Here is a 15,603-nt window from a genome sequence, read left to right on the forward strand (position 1 = left end):
CCCAGTTATGCGGTCGGAGATAAACGTTTGTGATTGGCTGCAGCTCTTGGCCAATGAGTGGGTTTGCTTCTTACACCTTCGCGCTGAAAATAACGAGTTTTGACACATTCAGACTCCTTATTGGTGCCAGCTATTTCATGGCATTTTATATCCAAGGAGGGCGCCTACACCGTGCTGCCCTCTCTGGTCCAGAAGCAATATTTTTATTTCCACTTGAAGGATGACACGGGGCTCCGGATTGGTGGTTTTACATTTTTTGCGTAACATGATTGGCCACATCGCCCTTTAAATATGTTGGTAGGGCATTTGGATTGGGCAAGAAGGCCTCATAAAAGTGATGTTGCGCTCTTCTAGATGACCTTTGCAGGTTAGTGGGCCAGGAATCCAGAAGCACTGGAGTGTGTTGGAGAGTGGAGGAGCTGAGAAGTATGAGAGGGAGAGACCGAGCTTTGCTGTGTACTTCCAATGTGAAGGCGGTATCGTCGAGAGAGCCAGGAGGCCTCCGAGACGGTGCTGCGTGGAGCTACGCTCCAGGAGGAGCGTGGCGTCAACAGGTACGGGAGCGCGTTACCGGGTGGGTGGGGAGGAAGCCTGCTGCTTAATGTCCTTCCCGTCATCCCGCCTCAACCCCGGATTCCCTGCACTATCACCCGCCTAGATTGTGTGACACTGCACCGGTGATCCCTCCCTCCTTTTCCCCTTCACTCATTACTATTCCCAGAACCTCAAGGACGCCATATTTTTTGTCTCTCTCATTCTCCCTAACACCAAGTGCACCAAGAAGACCTGACCCACGGGAGAGAGGATGTGCTAGGGGGAAATGTCGCCGGCCTTACAAGGAAACGGCGATAAGAAACATTTTAACAATCCGCTTTCTGCAGACCGGAGACCACAAACCCTGTTCCTAACACGGAGGAGGATAAGAAGCATTATCCCCACCAATACAGACTGGAGTACTATACAAAAAAAGTCTATAGAAAAATAAAACCTGCATTAAAACGTCCTTCTGTCTCCGCTACTCATTACCCTTCCCTACACATAACATTATGCTTTAACTTAACCACTAGTGAGAAGTGAGCAAATGCACATCGAAGTGCGGAAAACAACGGACCGCCTGTGCCAGGGCACACAACAGAGCCCGATAGAGACCTGTTTCGAGGCCCCCTTTAAAAAACTGCCAGTGCTCAGCACCGGTGAAACCCGGCCCAATTAAAGCCCTGCCCATCACAACAAAAGTTACCGGCTTCATAGTATTAAGTTATTTTATTACCCACATGTGAGGGATTCTTTTATGCAAAAGGTCTCACTCATTACTCATATCTTGTGGTTAAACATCTTGTGTCAATACTGCTCTATAATGTATGTGCAGAATCTCCAGTTAAAACTGTATCTTTCCTAGGGAATCCCATTTGCCATGCTCAGAATAACAATTTGAGTGGGGAAACGTGCATTTTTAATTTATATAATGGTTAAAGTGCTAAAATTGTCAGTGTAGATAATAGTGGTATGTATGGTAGGTTAATAAATGTTATAGTTTTAATAGTCACAATTGCAGCTTCTAGCATTTTTTTTATTCAATGCATGAACTGTTTAGTTCTTGTTCCAAAGATTTGTATGTCTGGCTTGTAGAACTTAGAGGCTTGTCTGCCTTAGTTAGTCAGACAGACACCAAACTTCATCCACATTTGAGCTGTTTATTCCTTCAAACAGGGAACTCAAGTCATAGGCTTAAGTACTCCTCCACTTTCATTTGTGAAATCTCATAATGCGCTCAAATGTTCTCATGATAGAGCTGCTAAACATGTGTGAGGACTTAAGTTCCGATGCCCCTTCTTGTGGTCACTTTCTGTGACTTTGTGAGGCCGCCACCTGAGACTTCACTTCCTGTGATGCAACACGCTGTGATGCCACTTGTCTACTGCATACCTTGGGTAGTCCACCCCACCTCATTTTGTTTTGTTTTAAAATCTAATGAAGTCTAAAAAATCCCCATAAAACTCTTTCTGCTGCCACACATTGAGAGGGACCACATTCCACCTCATATTAAAATAATCTGGATCCTGCTCTAAAAAGCTAGACCGTGGGCCTGCTTCTCTCAGTGCTACCAGTCCATACCCAGTGCAAGTTGTTTGATTTCTGACATCCTATCAGAGACAGAAAGGGGAGAGGCGCGTCCAGAGAACGCCGGTGGATGGGCGGGCTAGGGGCTTGCCATGGGCGAACAAATCGCATCTCTGGCTCGTCCCGGCCCCTTTCCTTTCCCGCCCTGCAGGAGGGGGCATTAATTAGACCACCGGTCAGCGGCGCCTGGACGGCTGCCCATACTAGTTTTAAACCAGTTCTTCCCAGTACCTCATGGGTGCACATACGTGAAATTGTCTGTCGTGCCACTCGCCCATGGACATGTCAGTAAATTGTAGAACAAATGATAAAAATGCGCTGCTATTTTACCAGAAAAGCTTTAATGCCGTAGCGTTAGCGCTATAAAAAAACGAGCATTTGCAATGCAATAGGTCTCGCATTTAGGAGAGTTTGAGCTACTGGCATTGTAAATGACAATGCCCTTTATTTTTGTGTTGTTTTTAAAACAGATAAATTAAAAGCATTGCCATGTACAATGCCAATAGCTTAAGCTCTCACAAATGCGTTCTGTGCCCGTGCTGTAAAGATTTATTTTAAAGCGTTATGAGAGAGCGTGTCCAGCCTGCAACAGAAGGCAGGACAAAGCTATTTGAGAAAATAGTAGGAGGCGGTAATTAAAGCCTACCGAGTAACACACTTAACAGGTGGTGTCCTCAGGGGAGGGTACAAAATAAGACAAAGCGGTACTAAGGGAGGGACTACAAAGCTTAGACCAATTAAAAACACACAGTTTACAGTGGACAATAACACAAGCCAATGAAAAATATGGGCACAGAGTGGGCGGAGCTTCAAGTCCATACCTGAATACAGCATGCCTCGCAGAGCAGCACATGCGCTGCCCAGGCTCGACCTAAAAACAGTATTGGATGCCCAAATGCCTCAACTAAGAAGCTTATAGGAGCAATTGGCTCTCCAATTGCTTACAATTGACCGTACCGATTATAAACTGTAAAGAGAGGTTTATCTTGCACAGAGGCACCAAATAATAAATGACCCATCATTAGTCTCCTCAGCAAGCAACATCACTGGCATCCCACCAAAACCAACTTGAAAAGGAGAAGCCAACAAGAGGAGATCACTTCACTTCCCATCATCCATCCGCACAGGAAGTGACTTCACATCCTGCCTTCTCCTTACTTCAGTCAACTCCCCAGGGCACCCCAGGAAAGCACGGACTCAGGCAAAAGCACTGACTGTTTGTGCCAGAAACACCCTGCATCACCCAGCCCTGCATACTATAAACCCAAACACCCACATCGAGATGAAGACAAGCCAGACACTTGCATAGCATTGGCACTACACATAGACACAACCTTGTACACCCCCCCCACTAACTACCGCGCACACCTCTTTAACTACAGAGCACACATGCTAACTCATGCTCATTAACGATCACTCAGCATACTCCATGCACCAGACGTCGCAGACCTCATCACCTATGACAAGCTTGATACCCTCCTCATCACAAAAACATGGCTCACACCCACATCCTAGGAACCATCTCCACATAGGCTACAGCAGCCATCGTGTGGACTGTGCACAAAAGAAGGGAGACGTCTTCACTGTCATCCGTAAATCAGCCTGGTCCTGCACCTTATGTAAGTAATACTCGACGCCAAAGGCTTCTTGGGCATACAAGAACATAATTGATGAATTCTCGGGTGGTCTCACCACCTCATCTTTCAGACACACCCGCACCACCCTCTTGGGGTAACTTCACCTTCCCAGAAAACCAAAGCTCAAAAAACACAAGAGACACCCTCACCTACCTCATTGACACAGTCAACATGATACAACCCATTGTTCAACCAATACGCTTCAAATGCCACAACTATGACCGCGTCATCTCAACAGCACCAGCAATCTAACGCAAGCCACACATGCTCCAGACCGAACACCTCACCATCTCTATCTCCCTTCTCAGCATCTAACAACAAAACAAAGTCAACCCAGAAGAGAAAAACTAAACCTGCAGATGCTTCAAAGACTTTTCCATCGGCAACTTAATTCATGAACTCAACTCCCACCCTGCCAGCTCCACGTCCAATGCAACCACCTTCTTGGGTGTCGTCAATGCTTTTTTTGGCTCCACTGAAAACAAGCAGGTGGAAGCCAAAACTTTCAGCACCCCGATACTCTAAACACATCAACGAAAATAAACACTCCATCCGCAGGCGGGAAAGAAAATGGCAGAAAAACAGAACTCCTGATGACGTCATGAAACTGAAGTCCCACCACGCAACACGCAGACAGTTCGTCACATCAGCCAAAGCAAAGTAGTGTCCAACACCATCAATGACGCGCCCAATAGATGCAGAACACTCTTCGTGACAATCAAGCACGGCCTCCACCCCCTGCCGGACCCTCCTCTTCCTCACTCCACAGAAAAGTGTAGTGCAATCAACCTCTTCTTCAGTTGAAAAATACAGGATGATCTGACAGTACATCAACGAACGCCCGATTCGCCTCTTATGGCCACACCTACTCGTAGAATCCCATCATGGTCGCCCTTCAAAGCCCTGCCTCTTACAGATCTCACCGAGATACTCAACTCCGTCAAAGCTAAGAGAAGCGAAGCTGGTAGCACCTGCTAAGAACCAGCAGCGCAGCCACACATCCAGCATTCCCAGCCAGTTTAGGGGAGGTAACAAGCCTTTACAAATGTAAGAGCATGGAAGATGAGATTAGCCCCTATGATGCAGCAACACAACCAGATCAAAGAAGATAACCAGCATTTACAAATCCATAATACATCAGGGTATTCCTTTTTCGGTACTTTGGCTTTGTTGACAGCTTTACACTTGTGATATTTCCTGAGCTGTATGAAGGCGAGGAGGTGAAGTAAAACATTTACTAGCATTTAATGCTATGAATGTTTCTAATAACAGTATTCGAGAACAGATGACGTCTGTATTATAAGATGTCTATTTACTGTGGTCAACTGTCCATTATCACTGCGCAGGGAACACTGCGCATGTAGAGACATCGGACAGCGTTTGCAATGGAGCGGCAGGACAGACGCAGAGTACCTTTTGGGGGTTTCATTCCATAATCCCTCCTTTAATCCAGGTCATCTTAAACAATATAACTCACTAAGATTAAACCAATGGAGTCTGATTACTATTCAAGCTGGATTTGAGCTCCAGCCCCTTTACCACCTCCAGGAGTAAGTCTTGACTGTTTGCGAGGAGACCAGTTTACAGCAACAATTCTGTAATCCAAACGGAATGAAATAGTCTTATGGCGGGAGACACCAGATGAGCTCCATCACAGATGCTGCCCACTGATCATCGACTGCCACAGGACGCAAAGAAAGAGCCCACTCTCCTCGCGCCATCCTCAACATATAGGAAAATATAATTTAGAGGGTGATTAAAAACCGCCCCATGTCCCAGCACAGCGCCCAGCCTTGTCTCGGATGTTAGACCTCTTTATTAGAGCGCACGATCACCCAAGGTTTCTTGGCGCGCGGTCACTCGTTCAAACCTGCAAACAGTGGGTGGTTGTGATGGCACCTCTGCTCCTGAATCTGGTGCAGGACCCCCATGCTTCAACCCCCCCCATGCTGCAATCCGCCCCCCAGCCACCGGCAGGCACCCCTTTTACGGTTCTGCATAGCTGCAAGAGCTGGGCACCCTGCCAGGTGCCCTGCCTGCCCCCCCACCCCCGCTTGTCCTATGATGGGGCCGGGGGTGGCAACTGGCATTTTGTGGTGCCTCTGTCTGGGCAGCAGGACAGGAGACACGACGGTGGGGCAAACCTGCCAAAAGTAGGACCATTGGTCGGCCGGCTCATTGGGCATTCGTTAGGTGGTTAATATAGCGCCTGGTCCAATGACAACACCAAAGTGGCATCAGGTGACCTCTGACCTCTCAAGACAATAAAGAAATTGACTTTTTATTGTGAGGAAAGCACTGGAAGTAACATCAACAAAATCAGTTTTCAGTTGTGGTTGGTGTTGGCACCCAGCATGCTCTCTCTGCGACACAAAGTGATGGGGAGTCCACGCGGTGTCGCAACACCGACTATGCGCATCGGAGGGTGGCGACAGGGCGCACCCAGCATGGAGACAGGAATGAAATGAAATGTATTGATTTATATAGGCCTCATCCGAGATCCACAATATATTAAAATAATATATACAGATTTCCAGTCCCATAGTATTACAATATATCATGAAATTCTTTATAAGCAAAAAAGATTATTATTCTTATCTTGTACATCTCTAAAATAGCGGGAATAACACTTTAAAAAAGATTTAAACTTTGTAACAGGACTTTTTAATGGCAGCTGCCAAAGAATGGAACCAGCTTCCCCTGGAGCTCCGTACGTAGGTATATATGTGAGATTTCTAGAGCGCCAACCTAGTCAAAAGGCAGCAAGGGATCAATCAAACAGGATTTATAAGCGCAGCTAATCACCCGCGAGGACACCCAGGCACTGAGAACCAAGCTGCACGGGTGGCATCAGTTGAACAGACAGGTCTTGAGCCCCCTTCTGAATTCCTGAAGAGAGGGTGAGGTCCGGACATGCAGGGGGGAAGCAAAGCGCTGTACAAGGAACTTCTCCCACAACCTTCCGCAAGAGCTGAAAACTGCTCCTTCTAATGTTTAGCAACGGGGTTTCCATTAATAAAAGTCATTTGTTATGGACTAAAGTCCACTGCAGTTTAAAAATGTTGAATATGTTGCTGCCCTCTATAGTGCCAAGAAACTACGGGATACCAGTGCTTTAAAAACCTACCATGACATTTATGGCATTATATCAAAAACCAACACAAATCTGTTCGGTACTGTTTAGAGCACAGGAAAATGTGGGTCTTGTAAGTGTGCATCATACATGTGTGTGTGGCTGCAGGAGAGAGCAGCGGTGCGCATGCGCAGGACACACATGTGGCATGTAGGGCGACAACACACAATAACATGTAAATAAGCCACTTTGATACTGTGAAATGTGATTAAAGTCCTAACCTGCATTCGTTTGTAACTTGTTCCAGCAGGAGGCGCTCTGCAGCCCCTGAGCTCTGCCTTCCACCCCTGACACTGGAGTCAATGCACCAGGTACTGTCACCAGTGCCAGGGTGCATGTTTGGCAAGGAGGGTGGTGCTCTATTGCCCACAGCCCCAGTTCTTGCCCTCATCACTTGCTAAAAGCCCTTATCCTGAACTGCAGTGGTTTTTACTTCCTGGTGTAAGAGAGCGCCTTTTGGCAGCTGAGTTCAGATGCACAGTACAGTGAACGAGCCTGCACAGGCACATGGAGAGGATGTGACCCAACAACCAGAGCTGACGACTTCGGAGCAGAGGATCCGGGTTCATTGGACTCTCGGTGTCGGCTTAACATCCTGTGATTCTGGGCAAATCACGTATTCTCCCCCTGCCTAGCAAAAATGAATGTGTCCTGTAACTTAACTAGTGCTCATATAAAGGGCTCCGATACCTTCGGGTCGAGTTCACACTCTATAAAACTGCAAATGTAGCGCCAAGAAGCAGAGGCAGAGAGCGCTTGTCCTCCCAGCATCATACAACGTGCGTTCTTTCCAGTGTAAAAGAGAGAGGCGGGTGCACACACAGCTCGTGTGCCCCAACAGCTCTCACTCTGCTGTGCACCCTTAAAATCACATGGCGGGGCTTTCGTTGCCTCTCTTTTTCAAATGCAAGCCCATGGCACAAAATAAAATGAAATCAAATGCAGGTGTCTGAACTTGGCTGCTATACGCTCGCAATAAAAATGTTTACATTATAAAACATTCACTGAGGCGGCTGCTTTACTAGTGGGCTTTTTTTAATAGCAAGACTTTCACTTTACGGTACATTGTATAATTATTTAAGAAGGAGACGAGAATAAATCAACACCAAACACTCCAATCAGAAGCACTCTAATCACAGGGACCTCTGGCGTGTCACGCACGTGCCTTATTACAGCAGCTTTAAAAAAAAGACAGAAAATAAATCACCATCTCACTGGCCGCCAAACACAGGTAGGAATGTAAAGTGGGTGAGAGGAAAGGCAAACTGCGTAAGGATGAAAGGCAGAGCTGATGGAAAGGGAATAATGTCTTTCTAAAGATGATGGGCGGAGAGGATGAGAAGATGCGGAGAAAGGGACAGAGTGGTGGGGTGAAGAGAGGAGAACTGTTGGGGGGTGGAGGAATGATAGCGGATGTTGGATGTCTGGTAACCAATCCCCGCTGAAGCACAAAACCAAGCAACATAAGCACATCGGCAAGAGCTTCTAAGCGCTTCCGGACACCGAGGAAAAAACAAGGGTTTCAAACTGTGCCCAGCATGTGTGAGGATAACGAGGCCATCAGGTTAGCCAGCTACATCCATGCCATCAGGATAACATTTTTCTGCTGCTGGGCTTTCATTTGACAATCCCATGCATTCTGGGAGTTGAAGACATGGGTTGTTTACAAAACAAGCATCGATCTCTTATCTTTATGGGGCCATGTGTTTCTAATTAGCGTGGAGGCGCACACTGCCCCCGACCTCTCAAAGGGAAAAAATCTTGACAAAAGCAAGATTTATTTCCTTTGAGAGGTCGGGGCAGTGTGCTCCTCCACGCTAATTAGAAACACATGGCCCCGTAAAGATAACAAAGTGCTTTGCGACAGCCGCAAAGCAGACGAGCCAGTCCGGATCGGCTGGATGAGAAAGCGAAAGGGCGTCACCAAAAAACCCTCATTTCCAATGGCAGGCCACCGTTTAGAATAAATGGTGACGCCAGCCAATGAAAATGAGAGGCGGGGCTTCAAGTACCCTTCTCAAGTCTACTCTCCTACAAAATCTCTCGCCCAGCGAGTAGCGCTGCAACGCCAGGCGACACCTAATAATACTAGGGCCCTATTTCCTCTAAGGAGGGGTGTGCCCCATAATACTGGAAACGTTATTGGTGGCACTTTATTATCGTATTCACTGGCGGCGCTTGCTTTGCTCCAGATGCAAAAAGAACTATTGATGGACAGAATGCAGAACAATGTCATACATTCACATTCCGTCCATCAATTGTGTGTCTTTTGGTTTCTCGCCCTAAGTGCGCCAGGTATGCTCAGACGTGAGTCCTGGGCTCACTGTGCCACTGGAGTCAAGCCATCCTGGCTGAAGAGGGGTGAAACCCCGAAACCGGTCCTAGGATGCATGTTTCCGGTCCAGGGAGGACCTGGCTTGGCAGTTCGGGCTGGACTGTTCCCATGAGGCACAGGATCAAGAATGATTTGCATATGGCCAGGTCTAAACTGGGGTGGCATGGTGAGCAAAAGAATGATGGATTTAACCCAGATCTCTTGACTGGGGTGAATATTTTGATTTGTTCTGCATTCCGTCCATCAATTGTGTGTCTTCCGCTTTGCTCCAGATGCCAACGGACCCAGGATTGATTGGTCAGACCCTCACTGTAACTGCACTGTCTTGCTTAAGTGCACGTTTTTTGTGCGACCCTTCAAAATATTAATCGTCTCTAATATACTGGGAAGGAAAACGATGTGCAGTCAAAATAAATAGAGCAAACACATACAAATCGCAAATACTACAAACATGGCCTTGTAATACTCTGCGTTGGAACCTTGTGTTTTGCGTGTGTGTTTTGTAGTATATCATGCCCTCTCCGGCCATTGTTCGGAGGATTCTCCCATCAAGTGTCTGCAGGCCGCATGCCCGCCTTCTCCTCCTTACATCCTATTACCCCTCCTCTTCCTCCTCCTCCGTCCACGCCCTCGGGTTCATAGTCCGGCCCCTGCCGGTAAATACTGGACTCTGCTTCCCTCTCGACTGGTTCCAAAGGTCCCAAGTCACCTGGGCTTCACAAATAGTCCTGTCCCCTCTCCGGGTCCCCTGACTGTCCTTCTTGAGTCTCCTGTCCCGTGAGTCCTGCTCCCCTCAGCTGTCGTTCTTTCCCAAGTCTCCAACTTCTCTGCAGTGTGCTGCCTCCTGTCTCCCCCTCACCGCTCTCTCCGGCTGCAGGGTGCAGACCGGTCTGCAGAGGGCGCAAAGGGACGGTGATCGGGGGCTCGCAACATGCCCCCCTTATACGGACGGATTTTGGGGTGAGTAGCGCCATCATTTCCTTTACCCTTCTACGGGAGAGTCTCGCGGAGCTCTCAAGTTTCCCTGACGCAGCTTCGAGTTTTTTTTCTCCCAGAACGGTATTTTTCCTTTGCATTTTAGGACTTGTAATCAGGGCTTTAAGTGGGCCGGGTCTCACCGGGTCTGAGCACCGGCAGTTATTTTAAGGGGGCCTCGAAACGGGTCTCTACGGGGCTCTGTTTTGTGCCCTGGCACAGGCGGTCCGTTTTTTTTTCTTTCAGGACTGCAGTGACAGCTGGCACATCATGTGCGCGTGCTCACAGTGCTCATTTCTCACCAGTGGAGAAGTTAGGGCATGATGTCACCAGGTGAGCACATCTATGTGCGCGTGCTCACACTGCTCACTTCTCACCTGCGGAGAAGTTGGGGCATGACGTCATGCCAGGGGCGCATTGTAGGGGGAAAGGAAATCCTTTAAAGAGTCATTTTCTTTCTGGATTTCCCTTCTCTTTTGGAAACTCAGGAGCAGCAACATGGTCCTGGTGTCACCAGGGCTTTAAGTGGAAGCGTTTTCAATATTATATAAAAGCCATAGTTGTTGCTTGTTTATCTTATGCAACTAACAACCATTGACAAAGCCAATAGTCCTGCCTTGTTGTAGGTATGATGTTACTTGTTGTATCGTATCTGGATGCAACACCAGAAACAGCAAAATACAAGTCGGGCGGTGCACTATGCTAAACACTGATTTTTAGCTTACGTGTTTTAAGCCACGCCCTTAATACCACTGGCCACGTCTCTTTATGAGACCCTCGAGTTTTTTCATCCCACTTAAAGCCCTGCTTGTAATCCTAATAGGGTCATATGAGAGGTCTGTGTCATCAGAAGCCAAGAAGTGTCCTGTACGTGGCGTGGGGAGGTATTAGAGTTCATCGTTCATGTGAGCAGTATAAGATACGAGGCACCCGGAGGTTAGTTCACGGACACTGAATACAGTAAACTGGCAAGATGTGCAAAAGTTCGACCAGCAGCGTCCATGCCACTCGCGATGCAAATACCCCTCGCTGCTTTACCTGTGCAAGCTTTTATATTCTGCTAATTCGATCCAGTTGGTTTCAGAGACGTGAACCAAGACTGCAACTGCCAGAATACACTTGATTGTAACATAAATGCCCGGATGTGGAGCCTTGTGACTGTGGTGAGATGGAGTCCTATCGCACACCTGACATGGGCGGTGTAAAGCAGCTAAGGACTGTCACGGGTCATGCTGGGAGATATGAGGTTGTGTAGTATGCGTTGAGGGCCCCTATCGGTGGTATACAATGGTATGCGGTTTCTATAGGTGGTATACGATGATAGTACCTGTGTTGTATTTGAAAGTATTGGGTTTCATAAGTCTAGTTTAAGGCAGCCACAATCAGCAGTATAGAAAGGTACAGGGGTCCTCCTTGGTGGTATAGGCAGGAATAAGGGTTAGTTCTGTTGCTGCAGGTAGTTTATGAACAACCCATGTTAATTTGAGGAAAGTTATTGGTTGTATAGGAAAGTATTAGTTCCCCTGTACTCGGATTTAGCAGGTGTAAGGGTCTGTCTGGGCATAATGGAAAGACATGCAGGTGCCTATGGGTGGTTCTGAAAGGTGTGGGGGTATAACTGGACTGCATCGAAAGTTCTAAGGCTTCTATGGATGGGTGAGGGAGATATGACGTACTGTTTAATGGTGTGAGCGCTCCTATAGGTGTATGGATGGGATATGGAGGTAGAAAGGTCCCTCAGGGCAGGACGACAGTACATACCATCATACGAGGAACCCTTTTGATGGTGAAGGTGAGTATGAAGTTCGTGTGAGTGGAAGGTGGAATAAGGTGTAAGGATTCTTAAGGGTGGTTTGGAAAGGTATGGAGGTCTCTATTGGTGTTGAGGCTGTATAGGAAAGTATAACCAAATGGTACTAGAGTCTCTGGGGTGGGCCCATTTACGTGTCTCCAGTCGTTTATTCGAGAGAGTGAGGCTCGTTGTCTGCAGTATCAGTAGGTGAGTTAGCAAGATGGGTTTTGAAGGTGTAAGAATGTCTGTGGGGCACATGTGGGGGCTCCTTGGATGTGTGGAAGTACTTGTGTTTGGTGTCAGACCCCGAGATATGATATCTACTAGTCCATGTATTTGTATCAAAAGTGTAAGGATTCCTTGAGGTGTACCAGAACATGCATGGATCCATTTGGATAAGTCAGAAGGTGTGTGGGGGTTGTTGCTGTCATGTCAGATGTGAGCGCTCCGGTGGTGATACCAGAGGGTGTGTGGCCCTTATGGTAGTACCCAAGGTGAAAAGATTCCTAAGGTTGAATTAAAAAAAGTTGAGGGTCATGGTGGAGATGTCTGAGGGAGCACAGGGTCCTGGTGGTAATATCAGTAGTATGAGGGCTGCAAGAGTGCCTGCGATGTTGTCAGTGTCAGGTCCTTGGGTGTGATGGAGGTGGCATGAGAGTCCATGGGGTACGGGTGAAAAAGAAGGTGCAAACGATGATGCTAGATGTGTGGAATACTGGGATCGATATGAGGTGTGAGAGGCCCCTCATTGTGATATCGGAGGATGTGATGGTTCACCTTGGTGTTTCTGTGGTTTGTGGCCTCTAGGGGTAAAGGAGGAAATGAGAAGGTCCATGTGGAGATGTGAGATGGAGTGCGAGCCCGTGGTGGTGGTCTCAGAAGTTCTGATAGTCCACGGGTTTGATAACAGGCAGCACTGGGCTCTCTGGGTGATATTATAGTGTGTTCTGGTCCGCCTATTTCAGTCACATCTATAGATGCTAGGGCCTATAGAAGTGGCTTACATCTATAAGGACCCTTGGCGTCAGAAGGTGTTGGGATACAGGTGGTGTATCAGGTGTGATACCACTTTGTGGGTGGTGTCGGTCCTGTATTTGGGAATTATAATGTGTGAGGGGCCCCTCTGGTGCAGTGGGGATAGTTGTTGGTGCATAGGTTCAACAATGTGTGGGTTCTAGTGGTGGTTTCAGAAGATGGAAGGGCCTAAGAAGAGACATAGGGCACAGGAGGTGTGATCATGAGATCACATGATAAGAAAAAAATGCCTGAGGAGGGATGCCAGTAATGAAAGATGAGAATACCCATCAAGTACTAGATGCGTGTCCTGGCGGACAGGGATAAAGCGCACTGTGACATTAGACACCCTACTCCTTTGGCCAATACTCGCTGTGACTGAACAAACACTCTGCATGCGTGCACCTTACTTGATTTCGAAGGCTGATGATGTCCCCTGAGCAAATGTTGCTCTGTTATAAATAGGGCTTACAGTTTTATGGTATTTATATTGTCAATACATTTCTGTCTGTATTTTTCCATGTTTATTTTTATCATTTTGTTTGTTTATCCATATTTATTTGGGGTAAGAAAACATATCTACGACTAGTGCATTTCTGCACTTATTCAATCAATAAAGGGCATTCTTACTTGAAAGGATGTTAGCGCTTTCAGAAGCCCTGTTTAATGCAGCTCTCCTATGCAGTGCAATGAATCATTCAGATTGTAGCACAAGTGTACGCATATCTACAGCTGTTTAAAGGTTCAAGACACAGACCCCTTTGTACCCTCCGCCTGTCGTTATGCACAGATGAGTAATTGTTGGCAACATTAAGAATCAGAACACAAAAACGGAATCTGGGGGTCTAGTAGCAAAACAGCACGAAAATGATGAGCAAGAAAGAGCCAAAGTGCACTAAACCAACGCTAACCATGAGCAGAGCATGGATAACCATCAATAGTGCTCAGCAAATCGAGCAAATAGTGAGAGAAAGATGACTCTCATGATCATTAATCTCATTTGGTAATCCAACTGTTGGCAGAGATATATCCCTTGATCATGGGGATTGTCTCGCAAGTTAGAAGCTCTATTGCTCGAACTGGCTGGTAAAAATTGGCCAGCAGCACACAAGGTGTGAAGGGTACAGAGATAGGAAAAGATCCTATGAAGTGCAGTGCAAAAAAGAAGATTGGTGAAAGCTAAAAAAGGTTATGTAGGAGGGATAATTCTCAATATTCCAAACAGTCTACACACCTTGATTAAAAGAGTGTAACAAGGTTATAGCAGTGTTGACGAATAACTGCTATGTTAAGGTCAACATGTTTCAGCCAGCAGGGTTGACCTGCCTCCGGCTTTCGTCAGGACCTATGTTGCACAAACACCAGCTACTGCAGAAAGACACATTGATAAGTGTGAAAATGTGACTAACATATATAATGTTGAGAAAGGAGAAAAATACAACCTTCAGTAATCTAAATCCTCTAGATCAAAGGGTGTAGTCATCACCTAAAAAATAAAACAATTAATGCACCGTGTGCAGCCATCCAAATCAAACAAAAACGTGCTGTAAATTAAGGCAAGAGTCATACTTTGCATTAATAATAAAGCAAGAAAGCATTGCTTACCCCACGTAATCTGGGATTGTACCTCACCTACCCGGGCACCATGCTCGTGTGTAAGGGGCCCTGCTCTATATCGAGGGTGAAAAAAATCACAACAAAAACAACATATTTATTGAGTTTTGCACTTATTTACTGTTTGTTATGATTTTGAGTATTTTATAATTTTTTTAGTATTTAAGATTATTATAAAAGAGATCAGTTAAAAGTACTATCAATTAATCTGAGTTCGAGAGAAGTTTTCTCCTATTCTGTAGTGTGATACTGGTTGAACATCCAGGATCGTGTTACATCAATTCTTATCTGTCAAGCAGAACTTCCCACCCTACGCCCACTCGGAATCGCCAGGTGTACTTCAATCAAAGTTTAAAAATTGGGTGTCGAAAAAGAGAAGACGGTCGTGCTCTGATAACAGTCACCAAACCCTGACTGTAAGGTGTATGTGGACTCGTGATGCCCGTAGTACAGAGCTCCACGTTTTAGCAAAACACGTTTCAGCACTACCCGAGAGCAACATGTATTTTAGACTTAAGTTCTACCCAAACTACAGCGCTTACCTGTCCGTCGTTGCCCCGAGGCTAAAACGAGCTGGAGGGGAGGCAGCGACGGACATGGCACGGGCGTTTAAAAAGGACTGTCCAACACAGCTGAATCTGATTGCTGCTTAAGGACCCGCCCCTACAGATGACACGCCGATGCATCGACGTCGCGTCTACCGAGAACTACAGACTAGCGTCATCCTTGATGGGAACTGTAGTTTAAGGTGTCGGCATTTGTGAAATGTTACTGGACTTTTGTATATATATGTATATGTGAGGCGCTACCTCCACAGCTGAACAGTATCTAGCAAGTAAATAACAAATAGTGGCTGTAACTATTTGTCAAACACGAGCAAAGCAAAAACTCACAATTCGCTCATTGCAACCGATCATTGGCTCTTAAGGACTACAAAGTGATGTCAGCAGACTTGGGAAATGTAGTTCGATCATCGATGTCT

At 46.6% G+C, this 15,603-nt stretch overlaps 1 protein-coding gene across 2 annotated transcripts in view; it reads left to right on the forward strand.

The window, feature by feature from the left end:
* Positions 1–356: 356 nt before the first annotated feature.
* Positions 357–15,603, forward strand: part of LOC146869503 (phosphoenolpyruvate carboxykinase [GTP], mitochondrial-like) — a 103,806-nt gene continuing 88,559 nt past the window's right edge. The window contains exon 1 of one of the 2 annotated variants that reach the window (XM_085601630.1): positions 357–554. Coding sequence is in view for 1 of the 2 variants with exons in the window: in XM_085601460.1 (XP_085457586.1) it covers positions 10,158–10,186 (29 nt within the window). In the remaining variant the exon portion in view is untranslated. Of the gene's footprint in view, positions 555–9,858; positions 10,187–15,603 lie in introns of those variants that run through there. The other variant, XM_085601460.1, reaches the window with a different exon arrangement.

This window comes from Triturus cristatus, chromosome 1_1, assembly GCF_964204655.1.
Source record: "Triturus cristatus chromosome 1_1, aTriCri1.1, whole genome shotgun sequence".
NCBI classification, from domain to species: Eukaryota; Metazoa; Chordata; class Amphibia; order Caudata; family Salamandridae; genus Triturus; species Triturus cristatus.